This window comes from Phycodurus eques, chromosome 4, assembly GCF_024500275.1.
Source record: "Phycodurus eques isolate BA_2022a chromosome 4, UOR_Pequ_1.1, whole genome shotgun sequence".
Classification (NCBI taxonomy): Eukaryota; Metazoa; Chordata; class Actinopteri; order Syngnathiformes; family Syngnathidae; genus Phycodurus; species Phycodurus eques.
In genome coordinates this window covers 7,534,266-7,559,220 of record NC_084528.1, presented here as the reverse complement: position 1 = coordinate 7,559,220, position 24,955 = coordinate 7,534,266, and the positions used below count along the sequence as shown (strand labels likewise).

The following is a 24,955-nucleotide window of genomic DNA, read 5'->3' as shown; positions in this document are numbered from 1 at the left end:
TCCCCCCTGCTTCCCCTGCTCCCGCCCCACAATTTCCATGTGACACTTCTTCATAAAAGTGACACTAAATACTCCCAAGTACTCGTCAAATGAAGTTTCCCGAACTGGTTTGTTATTTCAGGTCGTGATAATACATTTCCAAGGGTCCATTTCCCTTTACAAGATGATTTTTTTATATTTTTATTTGACACTATAAAAACACTACAAACGCACAGCTTTTATTTTGGTACTTCCCTTTCTTGGCAGTGTGGATTTGCATATTTTCTAAATACTTTGTCCGACCCCAAACACTTAGATTTAGCATTGAACCTCTACATTTAATATTTAGATTTAGATTTACTTTTTCAAAAGTCAAGAGGCAGCAGAAATTGTTCAGCCACATAACGCAACAACATTCATACAATAAATACAAAGACTAAAAAAATGCATGGCCTCTGATTTTAAGAAAGTGAAAACGCCCAAATGCTTTCAACTACATACGTGGTGTGTATTTTTTATGATTATTATTATTCATTCAAGGTGGCACGGTGGACGACTGGTTAGAGCGTCAGCCTCACAGTTCTGAGGACCGGGGTTCAATCCCTGGCCCTGCCTGTGTGGAGTTTGCATGTTCTCCCTGTGCCTGCGTGGGTTTTCTCTGGGCACTCCGGTTTCCTTCCACATCTCAAAAACATGCATGAATTGGAGACTCTAAATTGTCCGTAGGTGTGAATGTGAGTGCGGATGGTTGTTTGTTTGGATGTGCCCTGCGATTGGCTGGCAACCAGTTCAGGGTGTACCCCGCCTCCTGCCCGATGATTGCTGGGATTGGCTCCAGCACGCCCGCGACCCGAGTGACGATAAGCGGTACAGAAAATGGACGGATTATTCATTAAAATTTGGCAGGGTTTAAGACATTTTTTGGGCCTCTTTAATGACTGCCTATGACTATGTGCCAAATATTTAATATTTGTTTCACTGCAATGTTTTGTACACAGCCTGATTCTGATTTCCTTTGTTTTATTTACCTGCTATTTATTGTTCTACATTTAAATGCCAATGTTCAATGTCCTGTAGAATTGAAAGTTGTTGTTAAAAAGGATGTACTTGAATTATTATGCTCTAGGATATCATTATATCAGTGGCATAAAAAAATAAAACAATAAAAATTGGGGGGGAAAATATCCTTAAAATAATTTGCTGCCGGGGCAGGCTGAAACATAATATAATGAAAGAGAGTAAGAGCAATGGATAACACAAAAACATTGTAGAAAATCTGCAATATAGGAGGACGGCGAAGCAACATCCGTCATATCACGGAGGATTGCTGTATCTGTACTCCGTGATGGTAAGTTGCAGGCATTCATTGTTTCAGGGCTGGGACTCATTGTTTCCAGACATGTGCATTCTGGGACTCACATAGTCTCAAATCTAAAATAATCTATGCATTATGGCATCATTAGAATACAGTCATTCGAAGGACTATAAATGATGAAGTAGATTAGACACCTCCGTTAAAGAAAACCTCACAATGCTCACTGAAATAACGTTAGTACAGATCAAATTACCTGATCAAAATCAAGTATTGCTTGTGTTGTAAAGAAGTGACAAAATGATAATAATGTACATTTTTGGGATTTGGGAACTGAGACTGAGTTGTAAATGGACTGTGAATAGCGATTTTTGTGTTAAAAAAATAGCAAGCTCTGTACATAGCTTAGTTAGTATGGTGTGGTCATTAACATTATAGGTATTCTGATGTCAAAGAACTGTCCATCCATCCATTTTCAACACCGCTTATCCTGGTTAGGGTCGCGGGACGCTGGAGCCTATCCCAGCCTGACTTCGGGCGAAAGGGGGACTACACCCTGAACTGGTCGCCAGTCAGTCGCAGATGTCAAAGAACTGATCCCTCTAGTATTAAACTTCGCAACAAGCTGTAAAGACTGACCATCACACCTTTACTTGAAATGTTTACCAGCTCGTGTGTCAATTACATTTCTTTTTCTCTCCAGAATTATTTTTGAAAACAAGCCATCCTTGTGTGTCTTGTGCCTGAGACCAAGCTTTCTGACGCCGGGCAGCTAATTTCACTCTAGAATGCCTTAATATTAATGACATTTCATTGTACCCTATGCCTCCTCCACATTTCAGTTTTAAAATAATTTACCAAAAAAAAAAAACCTGCCCAATTTGAATTAGCTAATTAGATCAACCTTTGTCAGTGAAAAACTATTCCAGTGTTTTTTCCATAGTGGAGGATTACCAACCATTCGCCTTTGTGTGTATTTCTACATTCTGTACATCAGAATTGTCACCCACAAGTGTTTCTTATACATAAGGCTGTCAAGGTAGCTAGGTAATCGTGGTTTATACGCCCAACAAACAGAGTGAGAGACCCAGCACTTAATTCTCATAGCATGCTCCTGTTATTTCTTTACTAATTCACAGGTGTGCTCATATGTAAAGGTTTTGCGGTTGCGATTAGTTTTTTGGGCATCATGTGTCTCCACTGAGCGACCCTCATTGGGATGAACGTGCTCCCACTTATAAAGTTGTATCCTTTTACGTCCATTGGAAGGAGAGCGGAACATACACACAATGTCAAAGGAAAAGGGATAAACCTCTGGGAAAAAAATTATAAGACAACTCAGACAGAGAATTCATTCATAGACCATACTTAAAGTATAATACTTCACCATTTTTACTGCAACCGCAAAAGCTACATAATAAGTAGGGGGCAGAGTTTGCCATTCATTCAGTATATCCAGTGTAAAGTATAAAATCAAAAGTTCTTACATAAGCATGAGGTATACTTGTCTCAAATCATCTTAACAGCACATTAAGTGATTTGTTTAAGCAGAAACAATTAGTATGAAATAAAATGTACCGTATACATTTTACTATTAAGCAGTAGTAGTAAACAGGTTCAGTCAGATTTGTTATTGTCTTTATATTGTTTACTAATACAATCAGGATAAGCTAATCAAGGTTTTCAGCTGATTAGTAACTGTACAAGTATGAGAAGGACTGTGTTAGTATGTTGTTCAAAATAGATAAATAACATTAGAAAGAATGAAAGTTCAAGTTGTGCTTTACAGCATAGGTGAGTTCAATGTACAGTATGTCCACTGGGAGAAGTCGCTTAATCCAATTTACCCATGCAGGCACGCCTTACTTCACAAATCAACCATCAACCACCTAATCTCACACTTTACCAAGGTGGCAACACCTTTTAGAGACATTTCCATTACAACGGATGGATGCCAGCTGGGAAAGAGCCTCTCTCCTCTGCCACTTTGGGCAGCAAATAGAGCACCCACCAACAGTCCTTTACCAAAACTGGGGGCAGTTTAGCACGTGTCTATAGCTTTGAACAGACTAAGAATAGTCCACGTGGATGTTTATATTTACACATCTCTATGTACCGTATCCATGCCGTGTCGGCCAAAGGCGTGGCGACCTTTGAGGGTTCTGTGCCTGACACCAATGAACTGGGCCTGTCAGAAGTTGTCATTTATTTTGCCAAGACAGACTTCAGATGACTCAGCTCCAGTTCAGCTCCAATCCCCCAAAGTTCTGATGTGGTTGGAGAAATAACATATTTTCAATATAGAAAAGGATGCAAATGGAAAAAAAAACTTTTTAATAGAAACATTTGGTACAATAACTGTACAACTGTGAAAACAGTCATGTTTCCAGCCTTTAACTGCAGCATCTTTCAGCTGCTGTTTGTCAGTCTTGCCTTTAGCAGTTAATATGCGTGCTCTATAGGGTTTAAGTCTGGAGCTTGGCTTGACCAGTCCAAAATGTTCCACTTCATTCCCTGACGAACTCCTTCGTCGTTTTGGATCGTGCTGCATGGTTAGGGATATCCCAGTTAGTTTAGTTGCATCTTTCTTTAAAATTGGAAGACAAAATGATTCTGATTTGAATGCTGCTATTTTTCCTTTTTGAGTAAAGAGATTGAGCCTGTCCAAGAAGCTGCGAGCCTTAGCCATGACATTACCGTCCCAAAATTCACAACAACAAAAATAACTCACTGTTCCATTACTTTTGGACGGAATTCTATAAGTGAAAGTTTTGCTAACAATCGCATGTTTTAATAACTTGTGTTGTATTTGTAAAAGAGCTTGAGAGAGGAAATCTTTGTGTTACTCCTCAACTGGCAGTTAACCAGACTATAACTCTAGGTGATCCATACATGTATTCCTAAGTGACATTGACATGGTCGACCTTGGAGTGGTCGACAGTGAATCGGAAAGCAAATATAGACAAGGAACCATTCACACTCACATTCAATGCTGTTCAAATAACCTAAGATTAATATTTTTGGAATGTGGGAGGACGAAAACCCACACAAGCACAAGGAGAAAATGCAAACACAAACCGAGATTCAAACCTAGAACCTCAACTCTCGACTGTGAGGCAGACGTGCTCACTAAAATTCCAATGTTCTGGCCTCCTGGTGATTTTTTTCTTTACAAAACTTTACCTTTCAATGCAAACAAGCAATTTAAAAACATATTCTAATATTATTTTATCATTCAATTTATACTGTATGTTCATTTTAGTCTTAGCTATAGGATTACATCAGACCAGAATGGGTTGGAAAATGTCTGGTCGAGGCTTAACTTTCAAGTGCACTCACATTTATTTGCTACTCATGCAACTTTTGTAGAACGGCTTAACAAAATTACACAACAGTTTGCGTGGCTGTGGTTGAATTTTCCACTTTTATGTTATTCTTAAGAGATGACAGCTCAAATGAGATGTAATGGGCTAAATGGACCAGCTATATGTATCTTAAGAGTTACACAGTTCTTACAGAGGCTGGTTTCATTTGGGCCCTGACAGTTTTTAGGCTGCAAGCGAGTAGTAGCGCTTGATGATGATTTAAATGACTGCTATTATGGGATTATATATATCCTTGAGTGGTTATGAGAGAGAGCTGGCAAACATCCAAAGTGTCAAGCAAGCAGACCACAGGTTAAGGTGCACTGCTTGCAAAACGTATGCAATGTATTAATTGAGAAAAGTTTGCCACTGAAAAGACCATGTCATTTTAAAATATTGAGTTTAATTGGATCGTTTTACTGTATATTCAATAAGTTTAGAAGCTATTTTTCGTTCTTTTTCGGAAAGATTCAAAACGATTTAAATTCATGTCACAACAATCGACCTCTATGAAATCTTGTCTGATTATTCTGCAATTAATATGTGTAAAATATCTCTGTAAAAATCTTTGTGCTGTATTTGCGGTTTTTTTCCTGCAGAGGAACACAGTGTCTGTGTATCCTCCTTTGTCAGTCATCATGAATCGTTTTCTAGTTTGACATTTTTTATCGTTTACATACTTTCATATACACCGCCAGACATTAGATAATATTTTGTTTCCCTTTTCCAACACCTTTGGTGTGGAGCCTGTTTTAGCATCATTGTGTTATGATACAACCTTTTCAGTTTGTTGTCACCAGTAATAACCTATACAAAGAATTTGTTTGCTATTCCCCAAATCATCCAACCTCGGGTTGATACCGTTTTGCATGTGTTTGCACTGTTTTATATGAATACATTTGTTGTAAACTCCGCGAGCTCTTCTCATGACTTTTCTTGTTGCGTGCGATTGCATCACTTTTGAACTGACCACCAGAGTGGAGCTGGTATTAGTCTACTCCGAGACGTTCACGTTTTGCTTGTTTAGGTTACAATTTACCTCAGCCAACTCCTGCTTGTTACTGTCCAGCAAGTGCATGCCAGGAAATGACTTGTCAGCTTCATATAAATAATGTTCTGGGATGGGTCTTGACCTCGCAATGGAAAGGTGGCCGCTTCTCTCTTCATGCTTTGCTTATTTTAGAGCCACTGTGTAATTATATATTCAAAATGCATGGGAAGTAAACGATGCCCGCTTAAATGAGCCATGAAAGCAGCTGCCAAACTTTTGGGATTAAAACTTCAAAACTCCCAAGACATTTGTGTATAGCCAGTCTAACCAGAAATATATTGCTTTGAGAGACGTTCGGCTCGCTGCATGGTGAAATCAGTACGAACATAAAACATGTGTAGCCAGCATTAAAATGTTAAGCAAATTAGGAGTGTGAGGTTTCACTCAATCACTTCAACACTCACCAAACAAACTCAGTCAAAGAAGAAAATGTACGTGTCGTTTGGGATGGCTGGGCTCTAAATGTTTATTTATTTATTTTCTTTTTATAATTTAGTCATCCTATTAAATAATAAATGTAGCATAAACTACATCTAGTTTCATCTGTGTTTTTCCTCTTCATTGTGTCTTTTTTCAGGCACTGTTGCAGGATCCACTGTACATTGGGCTCAGGCACAAGAGGGTGCGAGGCCAGGCATATGATGACCTGCTGGATGAATTTATGAAAGCTGTGTCAGAAAGGTACAGTATGTCCATTTTGGCTCTCAACTCATCATTTGCCCACTTCCTCTTGACAGTCTGCTGCTGTGATTTGAAGACATTTCGAGCCTACTATACGCAATGCAGTGTGTGCTGCAGACACAGTTTGTGGGATTCAGTTGTCTGGAAAAAAAAATTCACAAGTGAATGATTTCACTTTTATGAGTGGAATTTGGGGTCCCATGCTATTCAAAACTATGCGTAATAACCAACTTCATTCGTGATGACCAGACCTTGTTGAAAAGTGATTAGGGGGCCACAAAAACCACCATAGCTATAGATTTCATTCACAACCATTAAAATGGGTCAATGTGCTGAGTTCATATCCTCGATGACAGTTTTGTGTACATTTGATTTAATCGGGTGCCGATACATATTTATATGTGTAGCTCAGGGCTACAGAAGCATCATGGTCAACGATGTGCTTTGGCTAGGTTAGTCCTTGTCAGAACTTAAGAAAGAACAGAAATAGAATTGGCAAAAAGAAGCCACAACTCTAATAAGTGGGTAGCTTCTCAACTACAGGGAACAGCGGTGATTTTCCCCAAAACGTAGCCAGATTGGCGGAAAAATCAATAATTACAGGCTAGGGGATTGAGTGAATGATTACAGCTCCATGGGCTTATAAGTAATATACGTCTTTAGTGTGCTGACAAACACAAAGAGCATGAACACAGTTACTCCATATTGCCACGGTAAAAATACACAGATTGGATGTATTTTGAAACCAAACCATTTCAGTTGAAGTATAAGTACAACCCTACTGCAACTGTTCCATTGAATCAGACAATCTGCCTGCTAGCAGGACTATCGACAGACAAGTAGCAGTCACACACACGACGTACATTATTGTTGACTTAGCTTCTGAATCTTTTCATCACATTTTCACGTGAAAGGCCAAGCTCAATATTGATATACAACCCCAATTCCGAATGAAGTTGGGACGTTGTGTGAAACATAAATAAAAACGGAATAAAATGATTTGCAAATCATGTTCAACCTATATTTAATGGAATACACTACAAAGACAAGATATTTAATGTTCAAACTGAGAAACTTTATTGTTTTTTGCAAATAATCATTAACTTAGAATTTTATGACTGCAACACGTTTACCACTGTGTTACATCACCTTTTCTGGGTGTTGTTGACAAATGGCTTTTGCTTTGCATAGTAGAGTTTCAAGTTGCACTTACGGATGTAGCGCCGAACTGTATTTACTGACATTGGTTTTCTGAAGTGTTCCTGAGCCCATGTGGTGATATCCTTTACACATTGATGTCGCTTTTTGATGCAGTGCCGCCTGAGGGATCGATGGTCACGGGCATTCATTGTTGGTTTTCGGCCTTGCCGCTTCCATGCAGTGATTTCTCCAGATTCTCTGAACCTTTTGATGATATTATGGACCGTAGATGATGAAATCCCTAAATTCCTTGCAATTGTATGTTGAGGAACATTGTCCTGAAACTCATTCATTCATTCGTTCATCTTCCGTTCCGCTTATCCTCACTAGTGTCGCGGGCGTGCTGGAGCCCATCCCAGCAATCTTCGGGCGAGAGGCGGGGTACACCCTGAACTGGTCGCCAGCCAATTGCAGTGTCCTTAAACTGCGTATGACAGCACTGCAGGTGTATAGTAGTGGGCTTTGGAGGCAGCTGTCTCTGTTTGCATGACCTGTCCCAATTTTCCCCTGTCGCTCACTCTCTGAAACATACTATTTTCTCACGCACTTGTTCCCAAAGAGGTGAACCTCGCCCCATCTTTGCTTGTGAATGACTGAACAATTCAGAGAAGCTCCTTTTATACCCAATCTTGGCACCCACCTGTTCCCAATTAGCCTGTTGGATGTTCCAAACAGGTGTTTGATGAGCATTCCTCAACGTTCTGTCTTTTTTTCCCACCTGTCCCAGCGATACACTTACTCAGTTATATTTACTCAAGTAGCCTTTTGGATAAATTGTACTTGTCAGAGTTGTTTTAGTGCAGCATACATTTTACTTTTACCCAAGTATTTGTTAAGAAAAAACGGTACTTTTACTCCGTTCCAATGAGCTACATGTCGCGCATTACTTTTATTGATCCATTATTGCTTATTTATCAATTGTTTTTCATGTGCAATCTGTTTATAAAATGACTTTCACATTGGGCGCTGTTCGCCCCAATACAACGTAACCACTAGTGACGTTTAACTCTCTCACCAATCGAACAACACAAGACACTCAACGCCTTATATTGGGCTTCGCGGGCATAGGTATAAACACAGGATCCACCAATCCGGCTAATCGATGTGCCGACATGGCGGCCATGTTGGGAAGGTCGTCGTTCCCATAGAAGGCAACAGCGCGTGACTGTATTTACATTTCAGAGGACAAAAACAACAGCTTTGATGCACTGTATTATTTGCCTGGCACTGTCTGCCCAAATGTGCATATTCCAGCCCACTTCTAAGTTGAGAAACCAAGTTGCGGTAAGTTTTTCCGATGTTTTTGTCATTGATTTGGCTATGCATATTGGCCCAGATTAGCCTTATTTTATGGTCATGAGTAACTGTAAAATATTTGGGGTCTGTGCTAATCTCGTTCACACACACACATGCATGCGTGCACTCCACACACACACACACACACACACACACACAAACACTAACCTCTATCTTCACTGCAGGCTAAACTCCAACTCCGAAGGTTCTAAACTGGGGAGATATTCCTCTTTCGCTTCAATCCCACAACCTCACTAGTAGTTTATGTCTACTTATATTTAGAGGATGTCGGTTTGGATTTTTCTTTCACGTTTCCATGTCTATCATTCTGATATTTTTGTTGAAGTGCCTAACGTTTCCTACCCTGTCATTTATCCCTAAAAAAGATTCCCCTTACGTTTGACAAATATACAGTATAATCTTTTGTCTTAACTGTATCAGGAGAAAAGTTGCAGCATTCTTTTCCTCTGCAGATAACCCTCGTTTTTTTTTTTAGCCTTGGTTGTGTGTGAACTTTGGTGACCTTGCCAATAGGAAGCTGCACCGGCACAAGGTCAAGCGTGCTCTGGTTGCTTTTCCCCATTTATTAAAAGCCCCAACACAATAAAAGGTTTATAGCACCCTTCATTGTCTCATTATTATTTGTCTTCTTGCAGACACACAGTGCTTTTGGAGCTGCTCCTTGCTTGATAGAAAACACATTTTCTCCACAACACGACTGCCGTGTTGGCAGACAGGTTCTCAATCCCAGAATTAGGCAGCAATTTCTTGTAGTCCTGCAGAAGGAGAAACACCAATGGCACTCTCTTCAGGATATTTCCCTTTAAATGAAAAACTAAAACAGAAATAGCATGCAAATGACAGAGAGTATAAAGATTATGATTATGACAGCACTGCAGGTGTATAGTAGTGGGCTTTGGAGGCAGCTGTCTCTGTTTGCATGACCTGTCCCAATTTCCTCTGTCGCTCTCTGAAACATGAGCTCTGGTATTTTAATTCAGTTTTCAACTGACAGAGTCCTTTTTTGCCCTTGTGTCTATTTTTTCAACTGAATTTCAGGGGAATAAAAATGGTTTCCAGATTCTGTTATTTTATACACATTTCCCTTGGAACATGTTTAGGGGTCATTTTTCTATAATTTCATGAATAACTTCAAAAACACAATTTTTTTATGCCGCTTTGGTTTTATATGGGTAAATGCTAAAACATCCATGTTCAAAGTCCCATTTTCAAAACTTTATTGATGATTTAAAACTTTGGGCATTCATAGTGGAGGCAATCCTCATTGACAGAGCAGACGTGGTGGCCCACTGAAATACACTTCTTACATAACGGTAATGACAAAAGTGCATCACGGGAAAGACATCAACAGCTTCATACAAATTATTAGTTGCACAATTACATTTACATGACATTACATTGTACATTTTGCACGCAAACTATAATTTGTAAAAAAAAAAAAAAAAAAAAAGCCACGCGTGTGATGATCGTTGCTCCCTATGGACATAAATGATGAGGGTGGGACATGCATAGACTCGGAAATGTGCGCTGCCTTTCTGTTTTTTAATTTGTGCTCTTATTAAAGCTGCAACATAATGTAAGAGTGTCAAGAGTGTAGAGTGGGAGTATATGAGAGTAGGAAGAGTTTTTGCGACGTTCTATTTCTCATTTTGGAATGCCGTCGGCAAATGTGTGCTGCAAGCTGAAGGATTATATATCGCCCTGAGCCACAACATGCAAGGGTAGCGTTGCTAAGCACAAGACGGGGGATCAGGTATGACTTATCACATCACAAATGAACCACACCATGTCTGTTTTGAAGCGGACTGAGACCACCTCAAAAAGGAGGTCTCGTAGCGGTTGTTTGGTGTGCATCAGGGTTCGCTTGTGTGTATGCATCACATTTGCACAAAAGTTCCAGAACAAGGGGGAAACAAATTCTGGTCCGTTTAAAGAGGACCAAATGGGGGTGGTGTAAATACAGCTTCAATGGGACTGGATAATTGAACTTTTCCATGTGTTACTCGCCAACCGACGAACTATCGGCTGTTAGAAAATTGCAGTTGTTTGTTTACATTCAAACTCAGCTTGTAGCAAATGTAAGTGACATCATGCATGCTATGATCGCAAGATTACAATCTCAATATCCCGGCCATAGACATCTAGAGCCCAGCACTCTCATACTGGTCGTTCAAACTTGCTCCTCTCTCTCATCTACTAACAGCTTCAAACAACATGTGCAACAAGAGGGAATAAAACATTGCACGTAATGTATGCTTCATGGCAAATGCCACTGTCAAAGGGACCTCTTGTATATATTAATTAGTAATGAATGTTTCATTATTATTATTATTATGTGCAGCTGTGACAAAGTGATGAAATGAACAAATTATCTCACATGTATGTGCAGACACTTGTTGCAAGGCAGAAGCTGTCATTCTCAAGCCTAATATTGGCAGATGCCAGTCAGTCATGCTATGTTATTATTACCGTGGAAACCTAGGGAGAGGGTGAGACAGCGTGGTCAGTTAGGAATGTGGGAAATGAATCCAAAACAGCATTATAAGCTTTTATTAGATAAGTGGACTATGCATTACTTTTGTCATTAACGGTTTACTGTACTATAGTACTAAATATTTACCAGGTAAAATCATTGTTGGAAATATTTTAAAAATCAGAAAAAGCTTACAAAATAATTCAAACACATTTGTCAACAATCAAGTGACCTCCAGTGTAGAAGCCTAAAGCCCACTGGACAGTCACTTATATTTTTATTTTATTTTACTTTGTATTTTTCGGCAGGAGGTCACCAGAATGACACCTCTATCCAGTTCATTGTTTCCTTAACTCCTGCCCCACCAGGGTTTTAATCTTGGAGACTGAGCAAACATTCTATGAATTCCTTAACAAATGGGCCATCTGGTAAAAGGCATGAGAACTTGGCATTCCTCAACAAAATATCGCTGCAAAATCTAATGGAATGGCTCTTAACCTTGGGCTTATTTTTGTTGTATCGTGCTTTTAAAAGCTATTATTAACAGTGGCTTCTGTGTTGCTATATTGAACATTTGTCTGAGATGCAACTCAAGGAACACTAGTGGTTTACCGGAGACACTTGCTGGCCTTTTGTTCTTTTCTTTGTCTTCCTTGTCATGTGCATCTTTGACCTCTCTCATTGAAACTCATCAACAGGGAAGCATTTATCAGCTGGTAATTCAAAACGATGTCCAATGGGTTTGTGGTTTCAATTCATTTTAATGTATGTATTATTTTGCTTAATTTCAAGATAAAATGATTTATTTTTGCTCTGAAGACAACTCCTTTATTTTAGCTAAACGTTTAGCATGGGAATAGCACTCAAAACTGTGGTGCATAGCGCCCTCCTCAGGACTGAATAAAAGTGCTGTGGAAGCTTGAGTATGTACAGTATCCCCTCCACCACATTGTGTCATCAAGCATCCCATTTTTTGGGGGGGCTACAACAATGTTAACTGTATCCCTCCTGTTTACAGGTATGGAACGGGCTGCCTGATTCAGTTTGAAGACTTTGCAAATGTTAACGCTTTCCGTCTGCTCAGCAAGTACAGAAACATGTATTGCACGTTCAACGATGACATCCAAGGTAGCTGGGAACACGAAAACTGCGTATCTTTGCCTCTTTATCTTTTTCGAGGCCACTTGTTTAATTGTATACAACTTATCCTAGGATGTTTATTAGGTTTATACATTATGGTGTTGTGTTTATGTTATGACGTTTCCTGAAATGTTACATCATCCACATGAAAACACACAGTCACTGTACACTTCAAGGATTAAAGAAGTTTAATTGTCATACCAACACACATTTACACAGCATGCATTCATGATAGCGTAGCATGAAATTCGATTTACATAGGTGTGAATGGCTGTTTGTTTATATGCGCCTTGTGATTGGCTGGCGATCAGTTGAGGGTGTGCCCCGCCTCTCGCTCAGAGTCAGCTGGGATAGGCTCCAGCAAGCCTGCGACCCGACTGAGGATAAGCGGTACGGAAAATGGATTGATGGATGGATATTTATACAGCCATCACTGAGAGTGTATCGGTTCACTTGCCTGATCTCTGTGCAGTCAGCGTGAGTTCACTTCCTACTCAGCGATGACGCAAATGTGGGTGTGAATGGCTGTCTGTGTCTGTCTTTTTAACTGGCGAGCAGTCTAGGGTGTAGGCTGCCTACTGCCCAAAGTCAGCTGGGATAGGCCCCGGCTCCCCACGACATGAACTGGATAAGCCGTACGGAAAATGGATGGATGGATGGATGGATGGATGGATGGATGGATGGATGGATGGATGGATCTAAAAGTCTTGTCAGAGCATAGGTTCAGGAAAAGTACATAATACTTCAGTTTAAATAGTTGTCTCCAATTGTTCCGAATAAATCCCTGTGATCAATGTTCATTTGACCAACAATTTGACATTCAGATTTACGAATTATGGGGCATTAGGCAAAGGAAAAGTGTTTTCCATGGTGCAGATGCTAGTTTAGATACCAGTAGCATACTGTAAAACTGCAGGTAATATGTTGGGCTCATGTATTTCCTTAAATCATAACTGATGTTGCTCTGTAATTTCCCCCAGGCACTGCAGCAGTAGCGGTCGCTGGACTCTTGGCGGCCCTCCGCATCACCAGGAGCAAAATGTGTGACCACACAGTAGTGTTCCAAGGTGCAGGGGAGGTGGGTGTGGCATGCGCAGTGTGACCACTACACTATTACGTTTCCTACTTTTACAACTCCCAACTGTCAGTTAAAATGATCATGTAGGAAGAGGAGAAGGACTGGAATTTTGCCTTGCAACCAAATATATACAATTATTTTATTGTTAAAATTTCATTTGTATTTGAGAAATTAATCAATTAAATTCTTCATTTGTGTGCCTGTGTTCAGCTGTCCAGCCAACCCTTTATAATAACAAAAAACTATAAAAGACTTCCCTCCCTGTCATGTTGGTACCAGGCAGCAATGGGGATCGCTGAGCTGATTACAATGGCCATGGAGAAAGAGGGACTTGCCAAGGAAGACAGTTTGAAGAAGATCTGGATGGTCGATTCCAAGGGCCTCATTGTCAAGGTGTTTTTATTGAAATATTCCTATCATAGGTACACCTGCACAAGCTAAGCTCAGCTCAGTCAAATCACAAATATTTGGCAAGCACAATTCATGGTTGGAGTGGTTTTAAGTACCAAGAAATTGATGGCAAAACGCAGCGCATTTTTTTACACAACGCAAGAGCCTAAACACAAAGGGAAAACTGCTAGCAAGCAATAACATCCATTGGATCACCCACCTTTACACATTTACACATCCTCTTCTTCAACGTTCTCCATATTCGTAAGGGCCGAGATCACCTGACGCATGAGAAGGAGAGGTTTGCTCACGAGCACCCACAGATGAGGAACCTGGAGGACGTGGTCCGTGAACTGAAACCCACAGCTCTCATTGGTAAAACGCAAACAATATTTTTATCAAGTGTACACTCTGATACTGGAAGCATGTGGCACAATGGCTGTGAATGAGTTAGGCTATGGCGCTTAGTTGTTGGAATTTTCAAAACGGTTACCATAAAGGAGTCCTCAGTTTATGGAATTTGTACTTAAAGAAACATGTCTGAAGGCCCTGGGCAGATTAAATTGACATGGCAACACATAAAGACTGAAATCTAATCCCCCCCCCCCACCACCAAAAAAAATATCTCGCATCCACATACTCATACCGGAAGCAGTGCAGCAAAGAGAAATGTTGCGGAACTAAGGGAATAAATTAAAACAATTTCATGGAACAAATATTAGAATTCAGGTTGTAAATGTAGTTCAGCGCTTGCGATAGTGTTTTGCTAACACAGTAGTAAAGTCCTTATTACAGGGAATAATGACATGAAAAACACTTCAAGGCCATAAATATACAACAATCAAAGTGAAAAACCGTAGGCACGGCGGTAACTGAGCGTTGAGTCTTGTGTCGGCTGACAACACATTCTTACCCCGCTGCGCACGCTAGTTTATTGCCTGCCGTTCGCAACCTCATAATGTCGTATGTTGGTACTGTGAACCGAGGACCGCTGTATTGTTCCATCATTGCCTTTCTGTTTCAGGTGTGGCAGCCGTAGCTGGCGCCTTCACAGAGCAGATCATCAGGGACATGGCGTCCTTCAACGAACACCCGATCATCTTTGCTCTCAGCAACCCGACCAGCAAAGCCGAATGCACCGCAGAGCAATGTTACTCATTCACAGAGGTACTGTGGAAATGTAGCCATGCTTGCCATTGATTTTGCTTGGAAAATGCATGTAATGCACTTCAATAGATAATAATGCTGGCCTTGTTGGATAGGGGAGGGGCATCTTTGCCAGTGGCAGTCCCTTCGACCCTGTCACCTTACCTGAGGGGAGAACGTTGTACCCCGGTCAAGGAAACAACGCGTACATCTTCCCTGGTGTGGGCCTTGGTGTCATCGCCTGCGCCGTTCGACACATCACTGAAGATGTTTTTCTGACTGCCGCAAAGGTAGCATTGACATTTGACACTTGCACATATACACTGAATAAACACTATATACACGTATATGCTGAACACACCAACGCACCCTCTAAAGAAGATCGAATCCAGCCAAATAATATAAATGGGACCCTTTCGCTAGATAATTACTTACATTTGCGACAACCTACATGAACCTAACCGATGTGTTTTTACATATCAAAATTCAGCAGTCTTTGAGAAAAAAATGCTCTTTTTCAATAAGGCCAGTCCCTCCCAAGTGAAAATAAAAATGTCTGACGAATTTGACAAACCGCAGAGAAGAGCATTGTTGCAGATCCCATGCTATCATAACCACCTTTTTATGCATAACATGGGTCAAAATGAGTCTGTGATCTGGTTTAAGTTTGACATCTATGCGGTTTGGCAATTGTATGCAGTAGCCGATGAAAGTCCAAAGGCAGGAAAATGACCATTTTGAGGCATCATTGTGACATGGTTACACTACTCATTAAAGTAGTACTCATCAAGTATTTGCTATCCACCCACTAAACTTGGCGAAAATGACTGAACGACAATGCGGCTGCGTCTTGTTCAAAGCTGAAACTTTGCATCACCTGCCAACCTCAAGAGAAGTTGAAGAAGAAATGGCTTCACATTATTTTTGGAGAAAGCATTTTGGAGCCACTATTGTGCTGTTGGGGCACATTTCATGGAGGATGACCTCTTAACATCACGCATGTTACCCACTAACTACTAACCACATTACCAGCACATTTGTACAATGCTAGCATGAAAGTCAGTGTTGCAGTTGCAGCAAGACGCACAAGCCTGATAAAAGGACATCAAAGATTATTTTTTTTAAATTTAATAAAAATAAAATAAGTGTGGCATGGGACCTTGAACAAGCCTGCCAAATCCCTTTTCACCTCCAGCTCGACAACCCTACCCGTGACCTAAATAAGGACAAATGGTAGAGGAAATTGATTGATTAAAGATACTTTATTTATCATTTTCTTGTATGTATATATCACTTTCCTCAGTCCATAGCCACAGAACATTTCATAAATAAAATACAGTAGGCCTCTTCCTAATAATGATGATAAAAGAAGAAAAAAGAAAGTCATAACAAAATCTTTAAAAAAAAATATTAAAATACATAAATAAAATAATAGCATGAGGCAGTATTCTTAAGTGTTCCCACTATAGTTTTGTGGAAAATGAACATATGATTTATTATTATTATTATTATTTTTTTGTATACCACTTCTTCTAGACCACTCGTCTTCACTGTCTTCAGTTTTAGTCCAAACACCATTGCGGATTAGTTTTGTGATTATGTGCGGGTTTAATCTAAAACAGGCCCTCGCTGACCTAGTGACGGAAAAGGACTTGTCTGAGGGAAGACTGTATCCACCTCTCAGCTCCATGAGGGAGGTGTCTCTCATGCTGGCAGTCAAGGTGAGAGTTCAGCTCATGGACAATGCCATTTTCTGTAGTGCTCTTATGTTTATTCATTCTTCACATATGAAACATGTGTTACAGATAATAGAATATGCCTATGAACACAACATGGCCACACTTCGCCCAGAGCCCTCCGACAAAGAAGCCTATGTGCGCTCGCTAGTTTTCACCACTGACTATGATGACTTTACTGCCGACTCGTACCGCTGGCCAGAGGACAGTATGACTCTCCAGTCATGCAAACTTTGACATAATGAGCTTCGGATGAGTTCAAGTAAACCACTGTCATCCAAACAAAAGGACAGAGGACCTCTATAGAATGTATTTTTACTCTGCTCTATTAGTGTGAATTGTATGGTAACAACACTGGCATAAAGGAACCAGTGGATATTTGATGCACCTGGAAGAGGTTTCAAGGTTGTTTTGGGCATTACTTTCCCCACTAAGGTTCTGATTATATAGATTATTTTAGTAATCCAGTTAAGATAAAAGGGCTCAATGTCGATAGATGTAGCAGCTTTATTTTTTCCAGAGTGTCTTAATTCTGAACCACAGACTTGTCACACTGCAGTGTGCAACCTCTATCCAAAAAATATATTTAAAAAAAATTTAAATGCACTATTCTGTATTATGATGACTGTATTTGAATGACTCCATCTGGTATGTGAAAATATTTTGAATTAAAATCGTTTTGATTGTTGTTATCTTTGTCCAAACCTTACTTTTGTAAAATAGCAAAAGGGAATTTTGTGACTTCTAGACAGTGGTTTTCAAATGAAAATACTAAAAACATAGGAGACAACAAGAGATTTGACAGCATCATTGTCCTGCCTAAAAAAAAAATTACAATAAAAAACCCTAGTGATTTACACTTTTTGTATCTGTCAATTTAATTTATTATTATTATTTTTATTTTATTTTTTTACCGTACTCTTTTAATGACATGAACAGTTAGTCTGAAGTCACTTGCCTGGAGCATGTTCCTTCTCAGAGAGGCATTCGATCATGGTAATCTGCTTCCCTCTTGGGGTCAACGCTTGGAGTTGCAATGAAATTCAGCAAAACTCTTCAATAACGACTTGAAGGTCAAGTCCCTGAGGATACAGATTTTGTCACATAAATCACAAACGCAATCATGCTTCATTATACGTGATTGACTGCAAACGTAATGCCATGCAAATGTTGTCAGAGGTGCAAACTCAGAAAAGATAAAGACTACAATATCAAATGTGAAATATTCGTGAAGTGTTGTAATTGTAGATCACAATGGCATGTTTTGTTTTGTTTTAAATCAGTGTTCTAGCTATTGCAATCTTTGCTCGATTTTCCATTTTTATAAGTTAGTTGTCACCAGCTCACCATTATTCACAAGAGAATCAGGTTTGCTTGCTTGCTTTTTTTTTTTTTTTTAAGAGCATCAGGTTTGAAAATTGTTTTTAAATGAAGATGTCACCAGGGTCCGATGTAGTAATTACTTTATCGGAGTCATCTTTGCTAATGTACTTCTTTCTTTATTTAATTTTTTTTTTTTTTTTTTTTAGTCAACAAGTGTGCTGTGAAAATGTGTGTTGACAGCCAGCCACAAGAAAAGGTTAACACTAGTTTGTGTCTGTCTGGTTTGGATGAAGGTAAATGTGATTTGACGTTAATTAATCGATCCTCAGTCAGACAATCAGTACCAGAGGCCTTGGCTGGCCCACTGACACTGGCCTTTCCAGTATGGAATCAATATGGAGGCAACTGGACCAGTCAGCATTCAGTGTTCAGCGTCCCGCCTCAGGCAAGTCTCTTTTCAGAGAAACTTTTGCGTTACTCACTTTCCTTGCTCGTCCCTCCCTTCAAATAGTCCAACATGGCCCTGGGCACCTACTGCTCTCACATGTGGATCAATATGTCTCAATGTCAACACCATCCGTTATGCATTAACTGTCTGGAACCATCAGCAGTAAGTAAATGGCGTATTAGCATCTTTACAAAAAAAAAAAAAAAAAAAAAAAAAAAGGTTTTAGCTGCTTTTATTTAGAAAATGTATGTGCAGGTTTCCCCATCAAGGACGATACAACTGAGTTACTTTGACAAGTTTACTTTATGCAGTGAGGATAGTAAAAAATAAAGTACCTTCAGTATATAAGATAAGATAAACTCTTTTAATACTTGGAACTAAGCATATCAGTATTGGTAGTAAGGTACTAATAGTCAACTTTAAGTACATGAAAAGTTCACATTTAAGTTTCAACGAACTAAGTGTAACATTTAAGATAGACAAAATGTCATACCCTTGCACGGATGACCCTTTTGCAAAGTATTAAACTGTATCTGCTCTTAAGTTATCAGTGCTGTTCTTGAATCATAGCATGGTGAAGTACAGGGGGGAAAAAAAGTTTAAAAACAATGTTTAAGCTGTTTAAGAAATATGTGAACCGTGTACTTAAAATGTGTATTTTCTGCTTGAACTGCCAGTACATTAAATAGGTGTGTAATTGTACTATGTAAGATTGTTTATATTTTTATACCTTTTATACAGGTGTGTTGTCGTGGTATGTAAGATCACATATTTGATATTTTGATCTTTTTTTCTTTTTTTTTTTACACTTTTTACTTACATTGACCTAGGAGGATAGTTCACTACACTTCAGTACCAGTGGACTACACAATCCATAAAAAATTCCAACAAACATTATAGTCAAGAAAATTAGTCAACATTAAAATCAATCCGTTTTGATGGAAGGAGTTGTATAAATGCATCATGTATTAGTTGTGTTTTCATGTTTCAACAAAGCTTTTTATTGTTGTCAATGAGAAAATCACACCGATGTTCCAAAGAGTCTCTCAATCATCACCTTGGAGCAATTGCTGCCACCTTTCTTGTCGCAGGCAGGCTGGGCAACAGCTACATCTTTTTGACCTTGTTTACACTCTCACATTAAATTGCACCTTGCTAAGACCTTGTGTTCAGTGCCAATCAGCAAAGGCCCTGAGGGATTGCCGCCTGTGTCTGTCTGCCCATCCTCCCTGTCGTCTGTCTGACACTCATCTCATATTGGCTTTACCTCCAACCCTCATCCAGCTTTTTACTGCAAGAGCATGCAACCCTTGTCTGTCCTTTCATTCACTGTACGCACACCACATGTGGACTCTTTGTTGTCATAGTTAGCAGTGCATCGCTCCTAATTTCTCATTCAAATCATGCTCAGAGCGCCCATTTGTTTGTATTTGGAAAATACTTTGGTGCATTGTGTTCATGGCTACTTTGAAGGATATGAGAAAGTATATCAAACTATTGATGAATCATATAACATTTTAACATCACACTATTATGTCTATGTTTATTTATCTGACATCAGGGGTGAAAGTTAGAGAAAAAATAAAATAAAATGTGACTTTAACCAAAATTTGACTGTCACAGCCTCTGATGAGGACAGCAGAGGGCGCTCTAATACGCTGTTATTTATTTTGGTGAAAAACAATCGCATTGTTAGGTTCATGGCATACCCCACAAAATGTGTTCAGAACAGATGCAATAAAGCTCACATTGCCGTGTTTTATAGTGTGTATCATAGCTGCTCAACACTTTGCTAAGTCTCCGTCCTTAAAAACATGCACCGAGTGTACTTTATGTGTATTGCTCTTTTGACTTATACTAGAAACCTGTATGGGGAAAATGAACACATGCAGTAGGCTGACATGCATGAATAGCTTTCTTGACCAGAAAATACTTGAGGAGAGGTCTTGTCCAAAGCCACGAGTTACAAGTAGCCGTGGTTAACTGTACCATAATTGAAAATCATGTAAAGAAAAAGAAAACATGTACTGCTTGCCTTTACTTTTTGGGATTGCTTAAACTGATTATTTACAAGGTTGTAGCTGTTGAAGGTTTTCTATCAACCATTACTTTTGAAAAGCATCAAGTTTCGAATGACAAAACAATAGAAAAGAAATCCTGCAAGGTGTTTTTGTATTGCGATGTGCTTTTTCTTTGTACACAGACATTTTGACATCCTACACTATGCTTTAACTGTCAGTGTGTTGACTTTATCGTGTTGATTATGGACAGTAAGGTGCGGAGGTACATGCACAGACAGATTCCAAGCGGTGCTCAAGCACCTGCCCTTTTGCACTGGATGAAAAAAAAAGTGGCCCTTTTGCTTCAGTTTTTTTCCCCTTTCATTCATTAATTTTTACTGTAAATAAATAAAAATACCCTTATAAATTCCACGCAATGCTTTGATCTCTTGGGGTAATTGTACATTTGCTCCCACCTTAATTTATCTGGGGTTAATCAGATGCTCTTTAAATGGTGGCAGGTGTGTGCTGGGCCCCATTTAGCATGAGTTTGAATATGCATTATAAGAGAGAGTGTGCCCTTTTTTCAACCACATTATCTCAATTGTTTATTTCAACTTCCATTTTAAATTTTTTTTTCAATTGTTGTTGTACAGGTTATAATTTAGTTAATGGGGGGGGGGGGGGGGTTCTTTAAATGATTTATTGATTCATTTTGTTTTATATCACAAAAACCTGTCATTTGAACAGGGGTGTGTCGACTTTTTAGATCCACTGTAGCTTCCCTTCACTTCCTTTGTTAATAGTTGTTTTATTTACTGTGTTTATTGTGTCAACAGAAATAAATACATAAGTTAAATATACATTAGTATTTTTTTCTTAATTGAGTGAATAATTTTGGCGATTGATACCCTTTTTATTTTTTTGGCTTGAGCACCTGCCCATAAAAAGTGTCTGTGCACTTGCCTTATGGTGGGCAAGTTGTTATCCACAGCCGCCTGACAGTTCTGAGGTTGGCAGTTGGAATCCGGGCTAAGTCCTTCCTGTGTGGAGTTTGCATGATCTCCCCGTGCTTGCGTGGGTTTTCTCCAGCTACTCCATTTTCCTCCCACATTCCAAAACATGGATTTTCGGGTTGATTGACTCTCGATTTTCCTTAGGTAGGAATGTAAATGGTTGTTTATCTGTATGTGCCCTGCGATTGGCTGGCGACCAGTCCAGGATGTAGCCGTCCTCTCACCCAAAAGTCAGCTGGGATAGGCTTAACGCTTCCCTCTTGGCTGGGATTTAATGTATCTAAAATAAGTGCACAAACAGATGACATGTATTTTATGAGCCTATTTAGGACATCATGGTGGACTGAATGAGGCCTATTATTAAGTCAGCACCTCTGCACATGGCCTTGCTTCCCACTCTGCTGCTCGTGTAAATGATCATTGGAGTAATTTACAGAGACGGCCCCGCTTCAGAGTTTGCCAGGACCGCACAGGTTTTAGCCTCCGAGGTAGTGATGAGTGCAGGTTTCAGACAGCCTGTTGTTTCTTGTGCGGGTACCACGCACAGATACCAAGCAGAAGCGCCAACGCCTCAGCAACTTTTCCATAATTAGATGAGGCCTCGCGCTCAGTCGAGTTATTTCCCTGAAATTTGACGTGACATGTGTGACTACGACCCAAAGTCGTGTTTCATTAATTTTTGCAGTAACACGGGGAGCTAGGTGTGATTTCCCGCAGCTTCCTGTTCTAAGTAGCCTAAGTTGATAACAATTGATGTATCACTGCTAAAATGTACTGTATATTTCATGCAGAACTCATACTGGTCCAGTCATTGAAATCATTCACATGAGCTTAATTTTTAACATTTTTTATCTGAATTAAGCTAAGCTGCACACTACGTCGCCTTCAGCTGCTGAGCATGTCTTTGCCGCCTTTTGAATGTCGGCACATGCTAGCAAGGCTTGTGCTTATTATTCGGCTGTGGGCTCCAGATGGATCAACACATGCTGAAATTATTACAACGAAGAGATTTGCATCTGACCTAAATCCTTCACTTCTGCTCCCCCATGAAAACACGTCAGTCCAAAAACAGTTTGTGACTGTGAAATGGAAGATTTTCATAGGAGCTATTTTCTCGCAGAAAAAAAAATATTTTTATCATTTATTATAATTTTACGGAAATTGACTGCCACCCTGTCCAGGGTACATCCTACCTCTTGATCAAAGCAAGGTGGACGGAATGGATGAAATTCCAAAAGCAACAACAAACATATACATGTTTACTCGTTTGGCATATTCTTGAGAATGATTTACAGCAACCACATGTCAGGAACTGACATACATGCGCTTTATGGGGCGGCGTGGCGCTTAGAGTACGAATGCGCCTTGCAACAGGAGGCTCGCCAGTTCATTTCACCGCCCGAGCACATCTCGCCGTCATGTTCCTGGGCAAGGCACTGAACCCACATTGCCTCAATGAATGTGGTTGGATGTTTGGTGGTGGCGCAGAATGGCAGCAACGCTACTGTCAGACTACCCCAGGGCAGCTGTGGCTACACAAGTTGCTTATCACCGCCAGGTGTAACTGAGGAGTGAATGAATAATGCATGAGATTGGAAATTGTCTTTCAGTGTCTAGAAAAGGACTGTATGTGTAAATTATTAGGATTATTATTATTGTCAAAAGTATTCGTTCACCTACCTTGACTCACATATGATTTTAAGTGATATGCCATTCTAAATCCATATGGTTTAATATGATGTTGGTCTACCATTTGCAGCTATAACAGCTTCAACTCTTCAGTTCTTCCAGGAGCATATTTGTGAGGTCACACACTGAAGGCCTGGCTCACTGTCCACTCAAAATCAACCCAAAGGTGTTCTGCCAGGTTGAGGGCGGGACTCTGTGCAGGCCACTCAAGTTCATCCATACCAAATTATCTCATCCATGTCTTTCTGGACCTTGATTTGTGCACCATGGAACAGGAAGGGGTAATCCCCAAACTGTCCAGAATCTCTTTGTATGCTGAAGCATTCAGAGTTCCTTTCACTGGAGCTCGGCGGCTAATATTTTGGACAGTTTGGAGATGGCCCCTTCCTGTTCCAACATAACTTGTGCATCAGCACACAAATCAAGGTCCATAAAGACTTTGGATGAGAGAGTTTGGTGTGGATGAACTTGACTGGCTTGCAAACATTACTGACCTCAAGCCTATAGAAAACCTTTGGATGAATTAGAGCGGAGACTGAGAGCCAGGGCTTCTTGTCCAACATCAGTGTGTAACTTCACAAATGTGATTCTGGAAAAATGCTCATCAATTCCCATAAATACACTCCTAAACCTTGTGGAAAACCTACCCAGAAGAGTTTAAGTTGCTGTAACTGCAGAGGGTGGATCAATGTCATATTATACCCTATAGATTAAGAACGGGATGTCACTTAAATTCATATCTGAGTCAAGGCAGGTTAGCGAACGCTTTTGGCAATAAAGCATATATGCGTTATATATAAAGTAATTAAATGTAGGCAATAAAAACAACATGATGCATCAAATTGTATGATCTTATTTAACGTTTGCAAAGTTGTACTATAATTTGCTGATGGAATGACCCACAAGTTAAGTCCAACATCAAAATAAATTAACAGTACGACGTATGAGTTTTAAGAATAGACCAATGATACATTTTTATAGGCAGTATATACGTAAATTCAGAAGTGCACTTTAAGAACTGACTTAAATCTGGGGGGGGGGCAGAATTATTGGCAAGGGTACATGAATTGGATATTATTCAATTATGGGGTGCACCTAATGCAGTAACCCTTGAGTTAATATTGCCATAGGTTTTTTATTTAACCTGGCTTTTCATGTTATTCGTAAATCTGTGTTCATGCCACACACGTACTGTAGATAAAAAGAACCTTCAACTAGCAGAGAAGTGCCACTTCCATCATTTTGTTAAATATTATTTTCTGTTGTGATAAAAATGCTGCAGGCCCAGCTGACCTAGGGTGAGAAGTGGGGTACACCGAGAACTGATCATTCTGGCGCCACTGCTTTTGACACAATTAATCACATTTGAATTGTGATTATGAGTTTGGCTGCCACGGTTAAATTAACCTGATCACTGGCAATTTTTACATTTAAAATGCGGTCTCTGCTGCATATGAACTTTTAGCACTTCTCAACCAGTACTCAGTTCACCAGTGGGCGAACGCATGGTTAAGGCTTCATTAAACTGCCTAAACGCTATGTGGGACTCACGAGAGTGTGTCATGCTGAGAGAAGCCACTATCCATCAATCCATCCATTTTCCGTACCACT

General features: G+C 39.8%; 1 protein-coding gene across 1 annotated transcript in view; it reads left to right on the top strand.

Annotated features, from left to right (window-relative positions):
* Positions 1-17,708, top strand: part of me1 (malic enzyme 1, NADP(+)-dependent, cytosolic) — an 83,639-nt gene extending 65,931 nt beyond the window's left edge. The window contains exons 6-14 of the mRNA XM_061675522.1: positions 6,285-6,388; positions 12,397-12,506; positions 13,499-13,596; positions 13,876-13,989; positions 14,256-14,361; positions 15,011-15,153; positions 15,249-15,422; positions 16,755-16,853; positions 16,938-17,708. Coding sequence (XP_061531506.1) covers positions 6,285-6,388; positions 12,397-12,506; positions 13,499-13,596; positions 13,876-13,989; positions 14,256-14,361; positions 15,011-15,153; positions 15,249-15,422; positions 16,755-16,853; positions 16,938-17,105 — 1,116 coding nt within the window. The 3' untranslated portion in view covers positions 17,106-17,708. The remainder of the gene's footprint in view (positions 1-6,284; positions 6,389-12,396; positions 12,507-13,498; positions 13,597-13,875; positions 13,990-14,255; positions 14,362-15,010; positions 15,154-15,248; positions 15,423-16,754; positions 16,854-16,937) is intronic.
* The last annotated feature ends 7,247 nt before the right edge of the window (positions 17,709-24,955 follow it).